Source organism: Salvelinus sp. IW2-2015, linkage group LG18 (genome assembly GCF_002910315.2).
Source record: "Salvelinus sp. IW2-2015 linkage group LG18, ASM291031v2, whole genome shotgun sequence".
In the NCBI taxonomy this organism is placed as follows: Eukaryota; Metazoa; Chordata; class Actinopteri; order Salmoniformes; family Salmonidae; genus Salvelinus; species Salvelinus sp. IW2-2015.
Window position 1 is genome coordinate 5894714 of NC_036858.1, and position 25444 is coordinate 5920157.

The 25444-nt window shown below is 41.3% G+C and overlaps 2 protein-coding genes across 5 annotated transcripts in view; one reads left to right on the forward strand and one right to left on the reverse strand.

Moving 5' to 3' along the window:
• Nucleotides 1–10787, forward strand: part of LOC111977571 (protein FRA10AC1) — a 19406-nt gene extending 8619 nt beyond the window's left edge. For 2 of the 4 annotated variants that reach the window (XM_070448259.1, XM_070448260.1), the window contains exons 2-7: nt 5144–5257; nt 6341–6453; nt 6822–6883; nt 10171–10258; nt 10378–10548; nt 10678–10787. In XM_070448259.1, the coding sequence (XP_070304360.1) occupies nt 5216–5257; nt 6341–6453; nt 6822–6883; nt 10171–10258; nt 10378–10548; nt 10678–10696 (495 nt within the window). In that variant the 5' untranslated portion in view covers nt 5144–5215 and the 3' untranslated portion in view covers nt 10697–10787. The remainder of the gene's footprint in view (nt 1–5143; nt 5258–6340; nt 6454–6821; nt 6884–10170; nt 10259–10377; nt 10549–10677) is intronic. The other 2 variants (XM_070448261.1, XM_070448262.1) reach the window with 2 other exon arrangements.
• A 3060-nt stretch (nt 10788–13847) lies between these two features.
• Nucleotides 13848–25361, reverse strand: LOC111978501 (cone cGMP-specific 3',5'-cyclic phosphodiesterase subunit alpha'). Its single transcript, XM_024008605.2, has 22 exons — nt 24733–25361; nt 23458–23610; nt 23009–23098; nt 21052–21192; nt 20833–20907; nt 20653–20720; nt 20468–20534; nt 20106–20153; nt 19773–19922; nt 19390–19533; nt 19228–19293; nt 18876–19022; nt 18255–18362; nt 17836–17945; nt 17335–17422; nt 17096–17196; nt 16878–16985; nt 16626–16689; nt 16396–16470; nt 16191–16274; nt 15692–15836; nt 13848–14350 (listed from the first exon to the last, which is right to left on the reverse strand). Exons 1-22 carry the CDS (start codon nt 25192–25194, stop codon nt 14301–14303), a joined length of 2544 nt encoding a protein of 847 aa, XP_023864373.1. The 5' UTR covers nt 25195–25361; the 3' UTR covers nt 13848–14300.
• Nucleotides 25362–25444: the final 83 nt, after the last annotated feature.

A 25444-nucleotide genomic window follows, 5' to 3' on the forward strand; every position in this document is an offset into this window, starting at 1 on the left:
TGAGCTTACAACATGTTTTGGAACAGTGTTTTGGTTGAAGCTTTTACAACATGTTTTTGGAACAGCTGTTTGGTGAAGCTTTACAACATTTTTGGAAACAGATGTTTTGTGTGAAGCTTTACAACATGTTTTGGAAGCAGCTGTTTGGTGGAAGCTTTACAACATGTTTGGAACAGCTGTGTTTGGTGAAGCTTTACAACATGTTTTGGAACAGTTGTTTTGGTGAAGCTTCACAACATGTTTTGAACAGCGTGTTTATGTGAAGCTTATTTACAACATGTTTTGGCAAAGTCAAACTGCAAAAGAAGGCAGCTAGCAGTTGTCCAAATTGGAAATGAACGGAGATTCCATTCAGAACTGTCTCTCTTAAGAATGGGCCTCTCCCTATAGAGTAACTGACTTTTGATTGTGTAATAGGCTTTATAATAACAGCTACCAGGGTTGTTCCATGAAAATAGGGCCTTTTGGGTAGTGTAGTTATTTTTAAAAGTATTTTTATTTCACCTAATTATAATATTTTGCCATAAAGAACATGTTTCACTTCATTAAAAAAAACATATTTTCCCAACTCAAGAGGTCAAATTAAGAAAAATGGCATTTAAAGTAACATGGAAAAGTAGCAATTAAAGTAACAGGGTTGACCGTAACAGAGCCATAACTCCCTTTGAGACAGGGGGAATGGAAGCATGTTGTCACGCCCTCACCATAGTTTGCGTTGTATGTTTCTATGTTTTGTTTGGTCAGGGTGTGATCTGAGTGGGCATTCTATGTTGTATGTCTAGTTTGTCTGTTTCTATGTGTTTGGACTGATATGGTTCTCAATCAGAGGCAGGTGTTAGTCGTTGTCTCTGATTGGGAACCATATTTAGGTAGCCTGTTTTGTATTGTGGGTTGTGGGTGATTGTTCCTGTTTCTGTGTCTTTGTGTATGTCACCATACGGGACTGTTGCGTTTTCGTTCGTTTGTCTGTTTATTGTTTTGTAAGTTTATTCAGTGTTCTTCGTTAATAAATGTAACGATGTATTCATATCACGCTGCGCATTGGTCCTCCGATCCTTCTTACTACTCCTCCTCAGATGAGGAGGACGACGAACGTGACACATGTTGTGTGCAACGGGGAGGGGAAATTGAATGCAAGCTTTGCCCTCCCCCTTTTTCCTCAGAGCAGCCTCAATTCATTGGGGCATGGACTCTACAAGGTGTCGAAAGCATTCCACAGGGATGCTGGCCTATGTTGACTCCAGTGCTTCCTGCTGTTGTGTCAAGTTGGCTGGATGTCCTTTGGGTGGTGGACCATTCTTGATACACACAGGAAACAGTTGAGCGTGAAAAACCCAGCAGCGTTGCAGTTCTTGACACACACGCCGATGCTCCTGGCATCTACTACCATACTCNTTGATACACACAGGAAACAGTTGAGCGTGAAAAACCCAGCAGCGTTGCAGTTCTTGACACACACGCCGATGCTCCTGGCATCTACTACCATACTCCATTTTAAAGGCATGTAAATGTTTTGTCTTGCCCATTCATCCTCTGAATGGCACACATACAAAATCCATGTCAATGGACAATGTCAATTGTCTCAATGCTTAAAAATCCTTCTTTAACCAGTCTCCTCCCCTTCATCTACAGTGATTGAAATGAATTTAACAAGTGACATCAATAAGGGATTGTAGCTTTCGCCTGGATTCACCTGGTCAGTCTATGTCATGGAAAGAGYAGGTGTTCCTAATGTTTTGTACACTCAGTGCCTTCAGGAGAGTATTCACACCCTTGACTTTTTCCACATTTTGTTGTGTTAAAGTGTGAATTTAAAATAGATTAAATTCAGATTTTGAATGACTACCTCATCTCTGTACCTCATCCATACAMTTATCTGTGAGGTCCCTCAGTCGAGCAGTGAATTTCAAACACAGATTCAACCATAAAGACCACAGAGGTTTTCCAATACCTTGCAAAAAAAAAGCACCTATTGGTAGAAGGGTTAAAAAAAAGCAGACATTGAATAWCCCTTTGAGCATGGTGAAGTAAGTTATTAATTACACTTTGGATGGTGTATCAATACACCCAGTCACTACAAAGATACAGGTATCCTTCTTAGTTGCCGTAGAGGAAGGAAACCGCTCAGGGATTTCACCATGAAGCCAATGGTGACTTTAAAACAGTTACAGAGTTTAATGGCTGTGATAGAAAACTGAGGATGGATAAACAAAATTGTAGTTACTTCACAATACTAACTTARATGACAAGAGTGAAAAAAGGAAGCCTGTACAGAATACAAATATTCCCAAAAATGCATCCTGTTTGCGATAAAGCACTAAATTAAAACTGAAAAAATTGTGGCAAGAAATTAATTTTATGTCCTAAATACAAAGTGTTATGTTAGGGGCAAATCCTACAAACACATCACTGAGTACCACTCTTCATATTTTCAAACATGATGCATCATGTTATGGGTATGCTTGTCATCGGCAAGGACTAGGGAGTTTTTTGGGATAAAAATAGAATAGAGCTAAGCACAGGCAAAATCCTAGTGAMAAACCTGGTTTAGTGTGCTTTCTAACAGACACTGGAGACAAATTCACCTTTCAGCAGGACAATGACCTAAAACACAAGGTCAAATATACACTGAATGTACAAAACAATAGGAACACYTTTCCTAATATTGAGTTACACCCGCTTTTGCCCTCAAAYCGGTGCGGCTATCACCTASTACCATACCCTGTTCAAAGGCACTTACATCTTTTGTCTTGCCCATTCACTCTCTGAATGGCACACATACACAATCCATGTCTCAATTGWCTCAAGSCTTGAAAATCCTTCTTTAACCTGTCTCCTCYCCTTCATCTACACTGATTGAAGTGGATTTAACAGGTGACATCAATAAGGGATCAAAGATTTTACCTGGTCAGTATATGTCATGGAATGAGCAGGTGTTCCTCATATTTTGTACACTCAGTGTACACTGGAGTTGCTTACCAAGACGACGTTGAATGTTCTTGAGTGGCCTAGTTACAGYCTTGACTTAAATCAGCTTGAAAATCTGAAAATGGCTCAGCTTGAAGAATTTAAAAAAGAATACTGTACAAATATTGTACAATTCAAGTGTGTAAAGTTCTTAGAGAATTACCCAGAAAGACTCGCAGCTGTAATCGCTGCCAATAACTCAGGGGTGTGAATAAATATGTAAATTAGTTATTTCTGTATTTCATTTTCAAATGATTTTCCAAAATATCTACAAACATGTTTTGTCACTTCATCATTATTGGACGTTGTGTGTAGATGGGTGAGAGAGAGAAAAAATCGATAATGGTGAAATGTGGGGGTTAAGTGGATTCTAATCTTCCTAAATGTCAGAAAAGCACATAATATTGTAGAAGAGGTGTTCTGCTGACATATCAATGTGCAGGTACAGAGATACTGTACCTATCAGCATGTTGTCTGGTGGTGCTGGGGCTACCTTGCCAAACATGTCAGTCATCATAACTTCCTGTATGGTGTCCCATATAGATTTTGGCCACTTTAGCGAGACTTTATTCATATAACAATTTTGATGTATTAAATGTTCCATGTGATTTATTTTAATAGTCACTTCATTTAATATAACAAACTTTTCAAATTCAGTATTGATGCACAATTCCTACTTCAAATATCAAAGGGACGCTATTCTTTGAATGACCCACCAACATCAGAGAGAATTAACTCTTGTCTGGCAGATAAGGTGTTAATTAGCCTGCATGTGCAGCTCATGGCATTTAGCCATCTCCAGCGGCCTGAGGTCATATTGTCTCTCTAGAAGGGACCTCTAACTCTTGTTGCTTATGCTTTTCCATTGGTAAGTATAATCACAGCTGTCAGCATCATAGAGAATGGTCTCTCTTCGGGCAGATAATGTGTTAATTAGCCTGCATGTGAAGAAGGCAGCTCATGGAATGTAGCCACCTCCAGTAGCCTGGGGTCAGGTGAGGCCCAAGGTTGTGACTAGATGGAGTACAACTACGACCGGAAGTTACTTTTCCTAGCAATTCTCCTAACCTGGTACGTTAATTCTCCTAACCTGCTGCATTAGTTCTCCTTACCTGCTGCGTAAATTCTTCTAACCTGGTACGTTAATTCTCCTAACCTGCTGCGTTAGTTCTAACCCGATGCGTTAATTCTCCTAACCTGGTGCGTAAGTTCTCCTAACCTGCTGCGTAAGTTCTCCTAACCTGCTGCGTTAGTTCTGCTAACCTGCTGCGTACATTCTCCTAACCTGCTGCGTAAATTCTCCTAACCTGCTGCGTAAATTCTCCTAACCCCTGCGTAAGTTCTCCTAACCCGCTCGTAAGTTCTCCTAACCCGCTGCTAAGTCTCCTAACTGTGCGTAAGTTCTCCTAACCCGCTGCGTAAGTTCTCCTAACCCGCTGCGTAAGTTCTCCTAAACCCGCTGTGTAAGTTCTCCTAACCCGCTGCGTAATTCTCCTAACCCGCTGCGTAAATTCTCCTAACCTGCTGCGTTAGTTCTCCTAACCTGCTGCATTAGTTCTCCTAACCTGCTGTGTATGTTCTCCTAACCTCCTGCGTAAGTTCTCCTAACCTGCTGCGTAAGTCTCCTAACTCCTGCGTAAGTTCTCCTAACCTGCTGCATTAGTTCTCCTAACCTGCTGTGTATGTTCTCCTAACCTCCTGCGTAAGTTCTCCTAACCTGCTGCGTATGTTCTCCTAACCTGCTGCATATGTTCAGCGTGAAGGCATGGCCACTGGCCAGCCCTGGTTCCTGCCACCTACATTACCCATGTACGTGTTCCTCCCATTGAGCTTGATTATTAGTGAACAATGTCATAATGAACGGAACAGGAGAACACACCCTTGTTGAGCTTTACATTGRCATTTCTCGCATTGCAGACTATCCTATGTATCTGCATGGTGTCCTCAAAATAAGGATAAAACTTCATATACTTGAAAATTATTTCCCTCCAGCCTGTTCTCTTTAACCAAACCTGCCAAGATGCAGGTTTCTGCAGGGTTGGAGGTAGAGTCATGCAAGTAYAGTGTTTTTACACTATACAGTAATACCTTAATCTGACGCTCTAAATTTCTCTACTCTGTATTGTATGGCAATGCAGTTGAATAATGTCTCTATTGTATTGACACTGTTTTGAAGGCCACTTTCTGTGTGGGAACAAGCTCTGTGAGAAGGAGAAGGACCTGAAGAGCTGGGAGGTGAACTTTGCCCATGTGGAGCAGGGAGAGAAGAGAAACATACTGGTCAAACTCAGTAAGAGCTCTGTTGTTTACATGTTAGTCATTTAGCCACGTGCTTATCCAGTCTGACTTACAGGAGCAATTGGGGTGCCTTGCTCAAGGGCACATTGACAGATTTGCACCTAGTTAGCTCAGGGGTTCGAACCAGCAACCTTTCGGAAACTGCCCCAGCGCTCTTAACCGCTAGGCTACCTGCCACTGGCCGTCTAAGCTAGGGCTGGGCCTTCAAGCCTCACGCCGGTATCACGGTGGGGCAAATCGCATTAATAAAGCCTAAAGAATGACTCCCTCTCGTATTGTGATCCCTGAGGAAACTCAGAACATGCAAGATTAACTTTTTTTAAGCTTATCCTGTTGAAAAACAATATCCCACATATAAGTACAGTAATGTACACACACTTAAAAGAAAACTCCACCCAAAAACAATATTTTTGTAATTGTTTCATTAGTCCACTATGTTGACATAGTCCCAAAATGTTTTGCATGTCAGCAATCAAGTTGAGAACAAAATAAAGGTCCACCCTTTGTGCTATGTCATGACTGACCTGGACCAACTATTGAGATGTGCCTTTTGTTAAGTAAATCAGGTGTTAAATTAAATGAAAAGGAGACTGGAGTAGGACTTTAAAGTTTATGTATTGATATCAAGCAGTCTGCCAAAATGATAATTTCCCAGATGATACAGGGGGATACCTAGTCAGTTACAACTGAAATGTGTCTTCGGGATTTAACCCAACCTGATTCAGAGAGGTGCGGGGGGCTGCTGTAATCAACATCCACGTCTTTGGGTTAACTGCCTTGCTCAGAACAACAGATTTTTATTTTGTCAGCTCAGGGATTTGATCCAGCAACCTTTTAGTTATAAGCCCTATTCCAATTGTTTGCTATACTAACAGAAGTGGTATTTTCTAGGACTCTGCCTCGAGTGCTCCTTTAAACTATCATCCCAGGAAGTTGACTTGCTAATTGTTCCCTGTCAGTTTATCTTCATCCATTGACCACTATTGGGGTCTCTGGCCCCTTTTAGCGGTGTCAAAATGTCACAATTAATGTTTGAAGATTGGCTAAATATAAACAAAGGACTCGTTTTTTTCAGGAGAAAGGAGGTGATCACCAAGAGAAAAAGACATGTCGTCTGAGGAAAATCAAGTTGAGCCACAGGCAAAAAGATCCAAGAAAGCAGAGACAAACATCAGAGGAGACACAAAGGCAAGACTCCACCATTTCATATCTTTGTACAACTATGGCTATAGGTAGACGCAAATAACAGACCATGGTTATGAAATGAAAAGTGCTGAAGGTGTTTGTACTAATGTCTTAATGGTGTAATACAACATTTAGAAACATGAGCATTTGCAAACTCAACTCAAACCCATTCATAAACATCTTATAAACACCTACTATAGTGTTGAGATATTACATAATATCTGACTGAAAGCAGCCGTTTCACATGGAGGAGAAAATAAATCACAACACTTGGGTTGCTTTTTGTTGTTGCTCAATGTCAGCTGCACAGTTGAACTGTCTGAGTTGAACTGACTGATCCCTTCCTGTGTTCCCCCTCTCTCTCCCCCCAGCAGGCCCCTCCTAACGCTCCTCCCCAGTAACTCTGAGGACGACTCCCAGCAGTCAGACAAAGGTAGTGTTTATTCTCACTCTCCACCTCCCTACAAAGTCAAGCKGTTTATTACCTTACACCCTCAGGGCAAGCAGAACGGACGTGCCCTAATGTCCTCATTCATAACAGRTGCTTTTAAWWTATWTWTATTTTTTTACTTTTAAAAACACATGGGCTAGTTTGGTCATAAGGCCTYAGTCAGACAACAGTCATACTTTCATTGCGGATTCAGCTGCACTTGAAGTATGGGCCTGCTTACCCTGGGTTTTCGAAGCAGCCGCTGCACACGAAGGCCAAATTCCAAGGCCAAGGTGCAGACCAATGGCCATACTCTTATGGCTGAAGCTGCAGGACTGAAGGTTTCCCGACCCGTCCCGTCCCCTGGACCTTAGCYGCCTGAAGTAGGGGTGCTGAGGGTTCTGCAGCACCCCCAAATAAATCACAATTAAAACATTTCAGCACCCCCACCTCAAAACATCTTCCCGGCGCCATGCCCTGGATGCCTCTTCCCAGAGCTAAAGAACCGAATCATGTTCCTCGCATGTTTCTTTAGCTCTGCTTTATACACACATTCTCACTTTACTCACTGTCAATCGTGAATGAGAATTCTTCAAGTTTTACYGGGGAAACATCCATGCAGCATCTGCATGCCAACCATTTGACCTCAATCAGTTTCATGGGAATATGCATTTAGATCTTATTGAGTTGTGTATGCTACGTTGTTGTTTTGCATTACAGTTGAAGTCGGAAGTTTACATACCCTTAGGTTGGAGTCATTAAAAGTCGTTTTTCAACCACTCCACACATTTCTTGTTAACAAACTATAGTTTTGGAAAGTCGGTTAGGACATCTACTTGGTGCATGAGACAAGGAATTCTTCCAACAATTGTTTACAGACAGATTATTTCACTTATAATTCACTGTATCACAATTCCAGTGGGTCAGGAGTTTACATACACAAAGTTTGATGTGCCTTTAAATAGCTTGGAAAATTCCACAAAATGGTGTCATGGCTTTAGAAGCTTCTGATAGGCTAATTGACATCATTTGAGTCAATTGGAGGTGTACCTGTGGATGTATTTCAAGGCCTACCTTCAAACTCAGTGCCTTTGCTTGACATCATGGGAAATTCAAAATAAATCAGCCAAGACCTCAGAAAAAAATTGTAGACCTCAACAAGTCTGGTTCATCCTTGGGAGTAATTTCCAAACGGCTGAAGGTACCACGTCCATCTGTACAAACAATAGTACGCAAGTATAAACACCACTGGACCACGCAGCCATCATACCGCTCAGGAAGGAGACGCATTCTGTTTCCTAGAGATGAACGTACTTGGGTGCGAAAAGTCCAAATCAATCCCAGAACAACAGCAAAGGACCATGTGAAGATGCTGGAGGAAACAGGTACAAACGTACCTATATCCACAGTAAAACGAGTCCTATATTGACATAACCTGAAACGCCGCTCAGCAAGGAAGAAGCCACTGATCCAAAACCGTTTGCAACTGCACATGGGGCAAAGATCGTACTTTTTGGAGAAATGTCCTCTGTTCTGAGGACATTTCTGTTTGGCCATAATGACCATTATCATGTTTGGAGGAAAAAGGGGGACGCTTGCAAGCCGAAGAACACCCTCCCAAACGTGAAGCACGGGGGTGGCAGCATCATGTTGTGGGGGTGCTTTGCTACAGGAGGGACTGGTGTACTTCACAAAATAGATGGCATTATGAGGAAGGAAAACGATGTGGATATATTGGACCAACATCTCAAGACATCAGTCAGGAAGTTAAAGCTTGGTCGCAAATGGGTCTTCCAAATGGACAATGACCCCAAGCATACTTCCAAAGTTGTGGCAAAATGGCTTAAGGACAACAAAGTCAAGGTATTGGAGTGGCCATCACAAAGCCCTGACCTCAATCCTATAGAAAATGTGTGGGCAGAACTGAAAAGGCATGTGCGAGCAAGGAGGCCTACAAACCTGACCCAGTTACACCAGTTCTGTCAGGAGGAATGGGCCACAATTCACCCAACTTATTGTGGGAGGCTTGTGGAAGGCTACCCAAAATGTTTGACCCAAGTTAAACAATTTAAAGGCAATGCTACTAAATACTAATTGAGTGTATGCAAACTTCTGATCGACTGGGAATGTGACGAAAGAAATAAAAGCTGAAATAAATCATTCTCTCTACTATTATTTTGACATGTCACATTCCTAAAATATAGTGGTGATCCTAACTGACCTAAGACAGGGAATTTTTAYRAGGATTAAATGTCAGGAATTGTGAAAAACTGAGTTTAAATGTATTTGGCTAAGTTGTATGTAAACTTCCGACTTCAGCTGTATGTAGAGTGAGCGAATTTGAGAGCAGATGGTGTTAACAAAGTGTAGCCTATGCCTACCTGTGTTTTGTTTCAATTAAAGCACATATTTTGCCTAGTGGTGCACTCTGTTTGCACAATCATCCTAACATGAGGTGGTGTTTTGTCTCACAGTAACATTCAGACCTGGGTTCAAATACTATTTAAAATATCTCAATTACTTTCACATAGATTTTGAAGTAAGTATTCAGATATTTTAAAAGACAAGTAGTTGAGTATTGTAATGTATTTAGGAATACACCTGGAAAGTATTGGCAGGTATTTGAAAATACTCAAATACMCTGAYTCAAATGCACTCCCATGCATTTAACCCAGGTATTTGAAAATAGTATTTGAAATAATTATTTGAAAATACTTYCAAAAGAAGAAGTTGATTCGGGYCRCRTTATTTGAAAATACTCAAATACACAGAAAACAAGTATTTCAATAACAGATAATCAAATCCACAAGTATTTGATTATTTTGAGCCCAGGTCTAGTAATGTTGTGCTATGCTATTATATTCAGTTCTGTCATGTATAAATACTGTGATCTTGCAGACATTGATTCAGCTTTGATCTAACTTTATTAAACAAGCACCATTCTCCMTTCATCATTGAAATTCACCAGAGTAGCCTGTTCTCTGGGCAGCTGAACGAATCCCGCACATGCGCAGAAGCTTCRGTTGTTTAGCTATCGGGAAGAGGCATCCAGAGAATTTGGCAACGCAGCCTGTCCGTACTCTTATAGGTTTAAGTCGGACTTGACTCTTCTGACCCTCCTTAATCCTTTAGTGCTGTAACTATGTTGCATGTGCGGCAACAATTCCTTAGTTAAAGCCCCTTATGGGTTTGTTTTTGAAAGCATTATGAATATTATTGAATGTAATGCATGAAAAGCTCTTTATGAATAAAGTTTTTCTGTTTTGTATTGTCTCCTTCCTGCCATGTAGGAGAGGGAGAACACAGTGAGGAGCCAAAGGGCCTGTCGAAGGCAGACCACTGGAAAGGCCCAGCCCCCACCGTGGAGGAGGAGTCCAGGTGAACTTAGCAGTCCAACGTTATATCACACTTACAAAGCCCTACTAGGCCTCTAGACACGTTTACAGACACTTGTACTGACCAATTAAACTTTGATTTGACTATTTTCTATCTTCCAGGGAGGAGGAGTTAGACGAGTACTTTGAGGACATGTTTCTTTCACCACCCCACCCTTGGATTTCTGCCAGCAAGAGTCAACATGCAAGAGTCAACATGCAAGAGTCAACATGCAAGAGTCAACATGCAAGAGTCAACATGCAAGAGTCAACATGCAAGAGTCAACATGCAGAGTCAACATGCAAGAGTCAACATGCCAAGAGTCAACATGGAGTGTCAACATGCAAGTGTAAAACTGCAAGAGTCAACATGCAAGAGTCAACATGCAAGGGTTTCAACATGCATAAGAGTCAACATGCAAGAGTCAACATGCAAGAGTGACCATGCAAGAGTCAACATAGATTTGATTGATTTTCTATTAGACGTTGTTATCTTCGTTTAATATTTCAGTTTGTCTGAAGCTGAATAAAATGCAGGTTATTTTTTTAACCTGAGTTTCTAATTCAGCCTCCTGACATTTCATTATAACTGAAATAAAGACTACAATATGCATGAAGTGCCATGTAAGAACCCAGTATCGAAGTGTATTTAGAAAAAGCACAATCCACTAAGAACTCCCAAGAAAGAACAATCTGAAAAGAAAAGGACTGGAAACATTCAACCACAGGAGGTTGGTGGCACCTTAATAGGGGAGGACAGGCTCGTGGTAATGACTGGAGCATAATGGGTGGAATGGTATCAAACACATGGTTTCCATGGTTTCTCTGTGTTTGATGCCATTCCATTCATACCGTTCCAGCCATTATTATGAGCCATCCTCCCTTCACCAGCCTCCACTGCATTCAACCATGGTAGTAGAGACAGACACAAAATACAAGCCCAGGCATTGGAAAGTGCATGTATTAACACATCAATATTGTTCCTGTAGGGTTATAGTTCACCAATGTTCTGTATAGGGTTATAGATGCCCAGACCATATGAACCAATGTCACTGAGTTCCTCAGATGCTGTAGCACTAGGATTAGGAAGCAGTGCATTCTGCCCAACGTTGCTTGGTGTGCTGTTTTCATTAGTGTGTCACTTGCCCAGGGATTAGACACATTGGCTTTAATCACCAGTAACTACTCTTCTATCTGAAGGAGTACTTAAGTACACTGAGTTAACAAATTATAACCGTCCATGATATCCGACCATGATAACCGTCCATAATATCCAAACATGACAACCGTCCATAATAACCGACCATGATATCCATCCATGATACCCGTCTACGATAACCGACCATGATATCCATCCATGATACCCGTCCACGATAACCGACCATGATATCCATCCATGATACCCGTCCATGATAACCAACCATGATAATATATACCCTACTGCCCCATTAATATACCCTAATACCCCATTAATATACCCTACTACCCCATTAAAGAGTGTGGATCTCCTTTTGCACAGTATTGTAGGCCTGTAGTTGCTACAGGTCACAGACACAGACATAAGGTTGCATTGATTTCATAATCTTTTGCTTTCTGAATGAACAAATGTTATGCCTAAAATATAGTAAATGCAGTATACTGCAAAAATGTGCTTTTTAGCAGGTTTATAGGAKGACACAGGATGTAAACACCTCACGCAGACATCACTCAAGGTGCTCACTCAAAGTGTATTGGTCTCGGCAGCACGCCAGTCGGCTGATCTTCTTTTTCCAGGGCTAATCCAGCTTTATAGGGTAATCCCCAAGCACGATACAGGCGTCATGAGGAGGGCTGTCTACCCCAAGGTTCTTCAAGTTCATTCAGCATGTCAATGTGCTAGTCCAGTTCAAGGCAGAGGAGGCTGGTGTGGGGAGCTGTAGGAAGACGGGTAATGGCTGGAATGGAGTTAATGGAACAGTTKCCATGTGGTTGATGTGTTTGGTACCATCCCATTGATTCCATTCCAGCCATTACAGTGAGCCTGTCCTCTTATAGCTCCTCCCACCATCTCCTCTGTTTCAAGGGTAGTGGGCATAATTGTTCAAGTGTAAAAATGAATTCAGTGGGCAGGTGTAAAGAATGTGACGAGAATCCCACAGACTTTGATGTATGCCTTTATTTTGTTAACACGTTACATCTTATGACACGTACATACAGTAGAATTCGTTTCATCAGACATCAAATTCTAATCTCTCTCAATGATAACTCAATTTAATTAGTAGATGTACATTTTGGGGTCCTTTAAATGTATGCGCAGACGAGATGAACTCACTTTCCCATATGGCTGTCGTAGTGTAAAGCCCTGATCCGAGTGGTCTGCCCTGCCTAGCAGCTTTAGCAACAAAGATTCAGAGAAGCCATTTAAGATGCAGGTTGGCTGTCAAAGCCACTCTTATTGGATTAGTGCTCTTGCTTGAGAGGGCACGTTGCATAAGCAAAGAATCAAACGTTTGCCTGCGTTGTGTTTCCTGCTTACGGCCACTTTGGGATGCCTCCACAGACGTCTCAGTCACCTGTTACAGTAGGTCGAAAGGAGATGTCTCGGCAGGATTTGTAAGGAGTTCTTTTTATGGGAACCCCATTGCAATTCAATCGGGTTCATCAATTAACTTTCTCACTGTTGCATAAGTACATTTTACACCGGTCCCCAAAAGGTCAAACAAAGAAAAGAAGGACTTTGGCCTGCCTGAGACCACATTGGAGGCTGGTACTCCATCAAACAAACATGATGGCCCTCACAAACAGTAGATATGATAAGACTTCAGTAGCCTGCTTTATCTACAGTAAGTAGGGTATTTAAAGTTTAAAGCTGTGCAGATCTCAAAAGCTGTCTGGCAAGCAAACTCAATCCCATCAAATCATCTTATGGTCAGGTACTTGAAGACACACGAACCYGATAGAACATTTCCGAGGCTTGCCTCCTAGTAACAAGCAAATTGTAGATTTAATTTGTACATATTTTACATACATTTCCTATGTGATGAACTACATTTCTTTGGAGAATGCACATACATAATAGCATAATCTACATTTTTGAAAGATTACTGCATTTCAATTTATGATACACATATGTATAAATAGCAAGTAATATGTATATTACATTTTCAAGTTATTGGGAAAATGTTGTGCAGTTTAAAATTGTACACAGTTTGCAATSGATACCTGATGCTCAAACGCGACTTCTAACCAGATCATCAGTTCATACGATCTAAAGACTCTTAAAATACATCAAGTAGAAAATCTGACAAACATCCAAAAATATATATTTAGCATATTAACATAAATATACCCTCACAAGGCTCAGAAGAGTGTACACGTTTTCAGCATTGCTACTGTATTAACCTTCGGTAAAGTCAATTGTCACTTGCTAAAACACAGTAGCAAGTTGACCTTTTAAGCTTGAGTTATGGGAAGAAGCTTGTGCACAGCATTCTAAAGGAACAGTGTCTGTCTCTCTCTTTCTACAGAGTTTGTGTTATCATTTGTACTCATATTTGTTCGTAAAAAATCCTGAGATGAGTATATCAGATATTTAGCAGTATTCCTGTTCTCATAAAACAGCTCAGTTATAAAAGTTTGTCCACTGAACTCTCACMCTCATATCTTTATGGACCATCAGAGTATGGATAAAAATGTACAGCTAATTATTTCCYCAAGCAGAATGCGTCTCAATAAATAGTATTTAAATACGGTATATGCCATTTGGCAGATGTTAAGATGTAATGTTTGTTTCATTACATAGATGATGTTAGTTGTCGATTAAGTAGTACCTATAGTTAGTTATCTGTGAAAGATATGCTCTACTTTAACTGTGCTGTCCAGATATGGTAATGCTCCAACTGCTGGTGCATCTGTGTTGAGTGTGTTGATCCATCAGGATTGGCTTATCAAGTCCTGAGAATGAGGGGAAGCGATCAGTCCACACAGGGACACAACTTCACACTGATTGCCTGCTGCGCCTAGGGATCCTCCRCCACACAGCAAGGGCAGAGGCACACTCCAGGGGGTTAGGCAATGGTGCAGGTCTTGGACTTTCCYCCCTCTGGAACCTCATCTGCTGTTTAAACAGAAAACCAGACAGCAGGACAGTGAGGCAGCAAGTAGCAACACAGCAATGACATGCATAGCAACACAAATCAAATCAAAAGTTTGATTGATTTGATTTAATAGCAAGACAGGAAGCAGCAATAWAAACAGTAAGAAGACTGTCTCAGTTTGTCTATAACTTAACTTAGGTAACCTTAACACCAAGGTTAGGTAACTTTGTGGCCTGAATGTCCACAGGAGCCTTGGCTAGTGTATGCATTGACAAGCCTCAGGCACTGTGTCTAAAATAATGGTACTTACTGGTATGGATATTTCTCTGGAGATTGTACAATAGTATTTCTTGCTGGGTTGGTGCTAATTCTGAATTATGTTGCGAATGGCCCTTTAATTCTAATTCAATTATTGAATTAGAATTGGCCACACCCCACAGGAAGCAGAATTTGAATTGAATTTGAATTAAAGAGGAAATCAGCAGTTGAAACAATAACAAAGCGTATTCCCCGCCCCTGTTTCGGTAAAAAGCTTAGGGGATGGAGCTGGAGAAATGTTACCACTCATAGACAGTGCTATGGATGAAAGGACTGACCATCCACGATCAAAATTATACTTTTAACTATGGTTTGAGGCTATATAGTGTTTGTTTACATGTACTTTGTTTACAAACATTGGAGTAAAACAAGCTAACATTTGGGTTCTGATTGGGTACAACAGTTGAACTAAGCTTATGAGGCATTTATAAGTTATATTCTTCAAGAATCAATGGGTACATCTAATTTAGATGACATAAAATGGATGTAGCAACTGCAGATTTACCCTTTAAAGGAAGTATATTTAACTCAATGAAATTTAAATGGTTAATTTCTTCTACCCGTCATTACACTGAGTATACAAAACAAACATTAAGGACACCTTCCTAATATTGAGTTGCACACATATACAATCATGTCTCAATTGTTTCAAGGCTTAAAAATCCTTCTTTAACCTGTCTCCACACCTTCATCTACACTCATTGAAGTATATTTAACAAGTGACATCAATAAAGGATAATATCTTTCACCTGGATTCACTTGGTCAGTCTATGTCATGGAAAGAGCAGGTGTTCTTAATGTTTTGTACACTCTTGGTATATCACTTTATTAATCAACGTTTGGGGGATTAGTAAAGTACTATCTTATCTTATAATAAATGTTTATTTTGACATATGGTGAMCAATATTATGTAAACATTAGATTTTTWAAACTTCTTAAATTCAATTAAAAATWGAACTTCAATTCATGGCTTRAATTGAAATAAATTCCAAATTGACTCCAACCCTGATTTCTTTGAGACTTGAATGTATTTCAAATGTCACCTGGTGGTGCCTCAAGCTTCTTTTTCTCTTCCTCAATGGCCGCCATCTTGGCGGCGTGGATGTCGGCCAGCTCTTTCCAGTTCTTTAGGTTGATGTTCAGCCCATCAAACATGGGGGTGATCTCTACGTGGAACCTTGAGAATTCCTGCACACAAGTAGGCCCCATTTAATGCAAGCATTCACATACCCGSGACTGTCACTCAGCCTGACATATTCCTTTACGGTGCAAACATTCCTGCTGGGGAGTTTATCTGGTGCACACTTAGAGATAGATAAGCCTACTAGGCTCTCAGGTGGTCTAAACTGGATGGCTCCGTCACCGAAGTTGATATTGATAGTTCACAGAGAAACTGATCTCATCTATTTTTATAAGGATGATTCCGTTTCCAAAAATAAAATGACAAATACCACAAGCTGATTTCTTTCTAATCGATCCCAATGAATTAAGACACACAAAAAAAATAGGGCTTGGTTGAATTTCAACCAGCCAGGCAGTTACCTTGTATACGAATGCACACACAAACTGAATGAAACCGCACTGCATCTTGGGTAACTCCGCTGCACAGTTTCTGTCCATCATGGGCTGAGGAGAAATGAATGAGATGGGGTAAGATCAAAACAAACAGAGAACTAACATAAGTTAGTGATTACTCTATAAACATCTATTGTGAAGAAACTGCGGTTTTCTTTCCTCACAAACTCACAATGGGTTGCTGATCGAGAACGGTCCTTTCCAAGTCACCTTGCTCCCAGAACTCAGCTGCGACCATAAGAGCCACCTATGAGGTAGAGAATTGGCAGCAAAGAATGTATCAGTACTAATCTGCACCTCGGAGCATCCTGTGGTTTATATTGTTTGGAGGAAATGGAAAAAGGGGTTTTGTTCTCCTGTGTTGTTTTGTTTCATGACATGGTGGACAGATACAGCACCCACCTTGCTCTGGACTTCCCATGGTTTGGTGATGGCAGACAAGTCACAACCTGTCATCATCATGGCCCTGACACACAAGAAGGGACAGTACTGTTAGAGGAATTATTCCAGAATCATACAAGAATCTTCATTAATGTTATAAAAGCAACCATAAACTGTGGCAATGTGCACTTTAAGAAAAGTGGCCAACTGCCTCAAGTTTGCAATCGTGTAGCAAACCCCTGAGATGGCGGACAGAAGAACATTCCTACTCACATGATAATTTCCTTCCTGATTGGGTTGTTGGAAATATGATCGATTTTATCCTTCTCGGTTTCCATTGGCTCAGTGGCGTTCACAATGTTCTGGAACATTGTTCTTTTTCTGGGGGCCAGACCAACAGTCAAATTAGCAGTTTGCACATGATAGGTGATACTGATTCAGTATATTAAGAAGCAGCTATATTGGAGATAATAACAATTGTAAAAACCCACTTGAAGTACAAGGCCAGATCAGTGGCAATGATGCAGACGTCAAACAAGTGCTGTACAGTCTCAAACTGACGCTTCTGGAGATTCACAAAGATGTTCAGGCTCTGAAGGAGGAGTAGAGAAAAATGTAAGAGTTCAACTCCCGCGATTGCCTTGTGTACAAACACTGGCCCMAAAAAAGTGCACTCTATAGGGAATAGGGTGCCATTTGGGACACAGMACTGGAGTCAGGGGTCTCTAACCTCCTCAGCCATGAGCGTCTTGCTATACTCCAAATGGTGCCTCTCCATGATGGAGGATCCGTGCAGTTTGGCTAAAGGSGATCCACTCCTGCAGGTCAGAGAGGGGTAACACCCAATCGTTAGACCCCAAACGGCACATTCCAAACCAATAACAGATAACTAAACTGTGATGATTTTAAGAGTGCTTCGAGTGCTGGTTGGTGTTTTTTTTCTCCGTCATGCATTTTGTTCTGACAGCAGCTCTGCAGAGTGGTCGCTATCTGGCACAGCCACAAAGTCATMAAATCTGATTTTAAACCGAACCCTAACCCTAACCTTAACCCTAACCTTAACCACACTGCTAACCCTAATGCCTAACCCTTTTACAATATAACCAGTTTTGACTTTGCAGCTGGTCTATCTAAGGGGAAATCGCTCAGTTCTGCCTCCAAGACAAGACTCATGACAATAAACGTCAATCTGCGCTTTTAATGCTCATAGGTAAATGGAGGGGGTTCTTACTTTGTCTGGTATAAGTTGTTGGTCCCCCTGTGGTCAATATCGTGGCAGAATGCAGCGGCCACCATGGCAAAGGCATCCAGGTCAGAGTAATATTTCCTCAGCCTGCCAGTCTGTGAAGCAAAAGGGCTGATCCATTATATTTTCTCTTATTGTTTTTCTACTTCACAAACAACATCACACAAAGAAACGATCCATTATCAAACAAAATGGGAGGGGTGGAGTGATCGATCCATTATCAAACAGTTGGCCCACCTCCCTGACCTACATTAGTGGGCAGCCATTGGTTGGCAGCATCAATGTCTCTAAACAAACATGAACTTTTAACTACTCTTCTTTTGGTGAGGTTATCCACCGTCATTCTGTAAATCGATGTGGGTATCAGGTGATAGTACTGGTGCTGTAGGAGTTAAGGGACTCACCTGTAGAAGACAGAACATGGTCTGGCCCACGTTGAAGCCGTGTCTCCAGTTGTGGTAAGTGATGTCACGGTAACCTTTCCGGACAGTGTACATCCATCGCGTGAGGGTCTGGTTGTACATGGGAAAAGGAAACACTATGACATGAAGGATATTTTACCAATGATCTGYTTGTCACTTTTACCACGAGCTACAGTACATGTACATATTACCTCAACTACCTCGTACCCCTGCACATTGACTCCGGGACCGGTACCCCTTGTATATAGCCTCGTTATTGTAATTTTATTGTTGCTATTTTCTATTTATATTTTCTATTCTATTTGCTCATTTCCTTACTTTTTAACTGCATTGTTGGGAAAGGGCTCGTAAGTAAKCATATCACGGTAAAGTCTACACTTGTTGTATTCGGTGCATGTGACAAATAACATCTGATTTGATTTGTATGAGCAAACCAGTAAGACATAGCSTAGTAGTTTGACAAAATGAATGTATTGAGTCATGTACAGTTTATACATTGCAATGCATTCTGGGGACATTTACTGTATAATGCTGAGGTTACAACTAAATAACTACATTCAAATAAACAKGATTGTTTTACTAGCCAGGGGCTTCAGGACTGACCTCTGCTGGCACTTTGAACTTCTCCACCACGTTCAACTCAAAGAAGCAGCGAATTCCGCACATGATGAGGCCGTGCTCAGTCACAGGAAAGTCACTGAAGGAGAACAGTAGCAGGTCGACGTCTATGGCCACAGGACAATTTGATCTCTACACAAGGGCAAATGAATAACCAAATATGTATTAACTGCCGAGTGCACTTTCACAGGCAGTTGAAGGTATTATTAACCTGTTCATAACTTCATGTTTTGTGTTTGGTATCGTGCCCTTGTCCAAGTGGATCACTCACACCACTCTGCCACATTATCATTGTGTCTCTACCCACTTTCACTGACAGCCTGAAACATGATCCTACCAAGAGTTTGTACATCTCTTTCTGGTCACAGTCCTCTGGATCCGCATCAAACTTTTCCTTTGTGTTCTGTGGAAAGAGAAAATGTATGTCCCGTGAGGCTAGTTTCCTCTGTGAATCTCCACTGTCTATACGGTCTAAGATCTAACATATCTCAGGTCTCACCAGGATACTCTGCATTTCTGTGTTGGTGCATCTAGTCTGGCACATGAGCATCTCCTGGGCGATGTCCTTTCTCCACTCCATTCGGTTCAGCCTGTCGTACGTGTCGCAGTTCAACACCGACCATCCCAGGAACTGGGTGAGGGCCTGGAACAATGCAGACARGTCTTTACCACCTCATACGTTCACAAACCATGACAGGAATGATGAGAGAAGTGGTTGATATGACTGATAGAGAGAAAAGGAGAGAGAGAGAGAGAGAGAGAGAGAGAGAGAGCAAAAGAGAGAGAGAAAAAGAGAGAGAAAGAGGAAGAAATTGAGAGAGAGAGAGAGAGAGAGAGAGTGTGAGAGAGAGCGAGAGAGAGAGTGGATGTCTGTGCACTTACCTCAGTGATCTGTTCGTCGTGCTCATCGAATGGTTTACCATCTTTCCTGTTGAAGAAAGTGGCAATACCCACAATTTCTTCCTTTTTGTTGACGATGGGAAGGGACAAGACGTTCTTGATGACGAAACCTGACTCATCCACAGCCTCTTTCTGAAAGACARAACGGCATGAAGTCGATTAGTAAACGCTTTGAGAATGATCCCTAGAATATTGCATTTTAGGTATACAACACCAATCTGAGGGCTGGTGGCCGTCTTCAAATAGCACATGTTGCTGTTGACTTGATATATTGTAACACCAAGGTCATCCTATACTCAATACCATAGTCCTCACCTGRAACGTGAAGTACTCATCAGCGGCAACGTTCATCATGTTACAAATCTACAGAAGAAGAAGACATATTTCAGCCAAATCACTCCTTTTTCGCAATCAAATGTTATTTTTTTAATTTAGTAATAATATTCTCAGAAAACATGAATACATACATACAAAATTAAGTTACACCCCCACCCCCATCCCAATCCTAAACAATCCGAGGACCTGAGGGATCAAATTAAATAAACATACATGGATCAATAAATAAATAAGTCAAATCACTCTCAAAAGTCTCCAATGTACAGTAGGCCCTACATACATGATAGTATATGGTCTGTGGTTAATGTATGGACTACATCCACTCTTTCACATCAACTTACAAAGCCGTTCTCTGACACGTAAGTGGGGAGCCCACTGACCAGGGCCCAGTGGTCAATAGGAGGACCCCTAAATGAAACAGAGTGAGTAAGAAAGTGAGTGATGTGTTTTGGGACTTTCAGACTTTTTGGTTTCTTCAGAAAGCATAATAATGAGAGATTTATGACAAGAAGCTACTGGTACTTACGGTATGACTTTGATTTCCTCTTTGGGTCCTTCTAAGAGATAGTCGATGATCTTGTAGAAGATGACTTCCTGCAGATGCACAGGACAACATTCACTGGCTGTGATTGTGTAATAGACACGGCAGTAGAGACAAGAGCAGAGTGCTTAGCGAGAATCATATCAAAGGTAAATGGATGCTTACCCTTCCGTCGGGGGTCTTTGGTCCGCTGTATGGCGGTACGTCTCCCAGCTTCACTGGCCACTCATCGTAGAACTCCTGCAAGAAGAGAGGGAAGACATTAATCAGGATTTCAGTGTTCCCATTTAGAAACCACAGAGGGAGCAGATCCAAAATGGCGCCCACATCAAGACAGTGACAAAACAGCAATATGCCTTAGCATATCATACACTAGTAACAAACCTTCTCTTTGGTCATGTCCAAGAGGCCCACAGAGTATCTTTCACAATTGAGGTAGATTCTCACAGTGTACAGAGCTTTGTGGAACTGTCTCTCAATGTCTGTCAACTCTTCAAATACTTTGCTGGCAGACCACAGAAGGACCTAGTGAAACAAGGGAGAATAATAGATGTTATTGTTGCTTTTTTTAATGGGGAAACTGTTATAATTCTTGAGTCATGGATTGCATGGTGAAACACGGCTTTACAGGAAACTTTAACTGATATGATGATATAGTATGATGATCATTGATACACAGTGCATTCGGAAAGTATTCAGACCCCTTGACTTTTTCCACATTTTGTTACGTTACAGCCTTATTCTAAAATTGATGAAATTGTTTCGTTTTTTCCTCATCAATCTACACATAATACCCCATAATGACAAAGAAAAAACTGTTTTTTTAGAAATGTTTTTGCAAATTTATATTTAAAAAAAMCCCTGAAATATCACATTTGCATAAGTATTCAGACCCTTTACTCAGTACTTTGTTGAAGCACCTTTGGCAGCGATTACTGCCTCGAGTGTCTTGGGTATGACGCTACAAGCTTGGCACRCCTGTATTTGGGGAGTTTCTCCCATTCTTCTCTGCAGATCCTCTCAACCTCTGTCAGGTTGCTGCACAGCTATTTTCAGGTATCTTCAGAGATGTTCGATCGGGTTCAAATCCGGGCTATGGCTGGACCACTCAAGGACATTCAGAGACTTGTCCTGAAGCCACTCCTGCGTTGTCTTGGTTGTGTGCTTAGGGTCATTGACCTGCTGGAGGTGAACCTTCGCCCCAGTCTGAGATCCTGAGCACTCTGGAACAGGTTTTCATCAAGGATCTCTCTGTACTTTTCTCTGTTCGTCTTTCCCTTGATCCTGACTAGTCTCCCAGTCCCTGCCACTGAAAAACATCCCCACAGCATGATGCTGCTGCCACCATGCTTCCCCGTAGGGATGGTGCCAGGTTTCCTCCAAACGTGATGCTTGGCATTCAGGCCAAAGAGCTCAATCTTGGTTTCATCATACCAGATAATCTTGTTTCTCATTTTCTGAGAGTCCTTTAGGTGTCCTTTTGGCAAACTCCAAGTGGGCTGTATGTGCCTTTTGCTGAGGAGTGGCTTCCGTCTGGCCACTCTACCATAAAGGCCTGATTGGTTTAGTGCTGCAGAGATGGTTGTCCTTCTGGAAAAACACATTGGGTTCTTGGTCACCTCCCTGACCAAGGCCCTTCTCTCCTGATTGCTCAGTTTGGCCGGGCGGCCAGCTATAGGAAGAGCTTCCAAACTTCTTTCATTTAAGAATGATGGAGGCTACTGTGTTTTTGGGGACCTTCAACGCTGTAAAAATGTTTATTGGTACCCTTTTCCAGATCTGTGCCTTGACACAATCCTGTCTCAAACCTCATGGCTTGGTTTTTGCTCTGACATGCACTGTCAACTGTGGGACCTTATATAGACAGGTGTGTGCCTTTCCAAATCATGTCCAATCAATTGAATTAACCACAAGTGGACTCCAATCAAGTTGTAGAAACACCTAGGATGATCAATGGAAACAGGATGCACTTGAGCTCAATTTTGAGTCTCATAGCAAAGGGTCTGAATACTTGTGTGAATAAGATATTTCTGTTTTTTATTTTTAATATATTTGCAAACATTTCTAAAAACCTGTTTTCGTCATTATGGGGTAATGTGTGTAGATTGATGAGGATTTAAAAAAAAAAATAATAATTAGAATAAGGCTGTAGGGAAAAGGGGAAGGGTTCTGAATACTTTCCGAATGCACTGTATGACTGATACATTACACCACTCTTCGTATTCTTCAAACACTAATAGCAAATTGCCTTGGTGAACTTTGTCTTTGTATTCAAGGGCCAGCATGACTGACACAGTTGATGACAGCTCATGTTGAATGGTGGGATTCACTGGGTTCTTACCTGACTCCTCCTGGATTCCACGTTGAACATGTATGCAGTGTGATGCTGCGTGGCAATGACTTGGGCAAAGATCAAGTACTTGTTCCAGAGCTGAGAACCAAATCAGATTAAATCAATTCTCAGTTCAGCAAACAGGCATTCATCTGATGCGATGTCCTCCAGACTACTGATACCATACACCCCTCACACCGTGCTAACAATGAATATGCAGTATTGCCACCTCTCTTGATCTAGAGAATCCCTGGTAGTTTTATTGCAGTATTAGCTTGGCTTTTAAAGTAATATTGATTACTAGGGCAATGTCGGCTATACAGTGTATGTATGTCATGTATCATGTGAATTGTGCTATTATGTATTAATCATATGGTTTTTGAAAGGTTTTTTCATAAAGACTAATACTGAGAAACCTTTCTAAGACTGGTATTTGCTTTTGAGAGCTCAGGACTTACTTCCTCATCGGCTTTTGAGAATTCTTCAGCCCCAATTTTGTTTAGTGCCATGGCAACACCAAGGCATTCCTTATCAGCCATCATGGGGAATGAGAGCATGTTTTTGGTTTTGTATCCTGTCTGCTTGTCCACAAAGTCACTGAAGCGGTTATTCTGGAAGTGAAATAAAAAATATTGGATCAAGACATTAGTCGCGTTCGCACTGCAATAAGCCCAGGGCTAACAGCCTCCTTAGCCCTGAGTTAATAGAATGCCGTGTGTAAAGGTCTACTGCTGTCTCTTATACACATCTAGATGTGTATAAGAGACAGCTACTGAGCACACAGTCACTAGACAAAAAACTTACCTCTGCTTGCCATGGTTTCTGTAACCTGCACATTATGGATGTCATTGAAATGCCACAATTCTATTACCATTATCTCGAGAGTAATAAGAATGGTTTTCAAATCACTGAAAATATCATGGGCTAATCAAAGTAGCCAAATTATGGACATCTTCTGGCTAACAAAGCCCAGATTGAACCCCTACTTGAATTCTGTAGTTAATTTATACATTCAGTAGGGTGTTCATGCAGAAATACATGTTGACCAATTACAACATTTATCTTCAGTCATCCCCAGTTTAACATAAACAGTTTTGCAATCATATCAGTTTTGAATATGATAAAATATGAAATGAACTAAAGAATAAAATACTATGTAGATAAATTAATGTAGGCCTACGCAATTAATTCATGACAAATTAACCAGAATAATGACAGTTTCATGGCTTCTGGAGGTAAAGGGGATTTTCTGCACTATATAGAGGGATAACATCCATGACACATGGGCCACATTAACATTTAAAATGGATCCCTTTTTCAAGGATACATATAACTTCACCGCATACCTGGTGAAAGGAACTAATCAAAGTTTGCATTGGTCAGACTTCTGGACTCAGATAATCAATGCCAGACGACTATAGGCAACACCTTAAAAAAAAATCCATGAAAGTGAATTAACAAAAATAGATGACACAGAGAACAGACATGGATGAATCCTTCTTTCATTATCTTCTCAAATCTGCATCAGTTCAAATGTCAAACTTATGTGTGAAACGAATGACTTTTTAAAATGTGTATCCAACGTCTCCATTTATCTGACAAGAACTGTGTGCATACAGAACAAGTGTGAATACATTGGGATTGCTTTAGGTCACATTTTACGCCCGCTTTGGCGCGTGTACCCATTCTATATGCGCTTTGGCGCTTGGGCACCTGCTGACAATGGCACTCACCTTTGTAACATCCGGAATGTTTTGCATCTTTTTGGAGTGCGCTGTGTATCCAACTACACCCATATCGATTGGAAACACAATCTCATTAGCGGGGTTGACTAGGTTTTCTTCGTATTTGGAGGTAGGGGTGACATTGAAGAGCGTCGTTGTAAGCTCAGGTATTCCATTTCTAGCTCGAAGACCAAAGTAACTGCACCGGTCGGCGTTCAAAATCGAGCAAACTCTCTGCAGGACCTTGTGCAATACCTTTTCCATAACGATTTGCGATTGCATTTCTTTGACCAGGTCATAGATGATGTTGGCCTCCTGAATTTGGGAGACATCTTTGAAGGAAGACTGATCTTTGAGATTTTCTGCGAACGTTGTCGCGATCACTTCCGGGCTCAACTTTTTGTCAAAGTACTCTTTGGCGAACTGGGGATTGTTCTCCAGGTACTTCTCCACACTATCCTTGTCTCCCATTTTGAATTGTTCTCGTTTGCCTCCCTTCTCTCACAGACGCATCACCCGGGAAAAGTCGCAAGGTGTAAACGGTGGGTAGTTAGTGGCCTCCGTTTGCACCGACGTGCATCCTCTGCTGTGGTGCTGGACAAATCACCAAAACGTCCTTTACTCTGCTACAAGCTGACAGAATGTAGTGGCTTAGAGACTGAAAGGATAAGAGGGGCCGCTAATTAATGTGACATCATGACATTAAAGCCCTAAGCTTTCT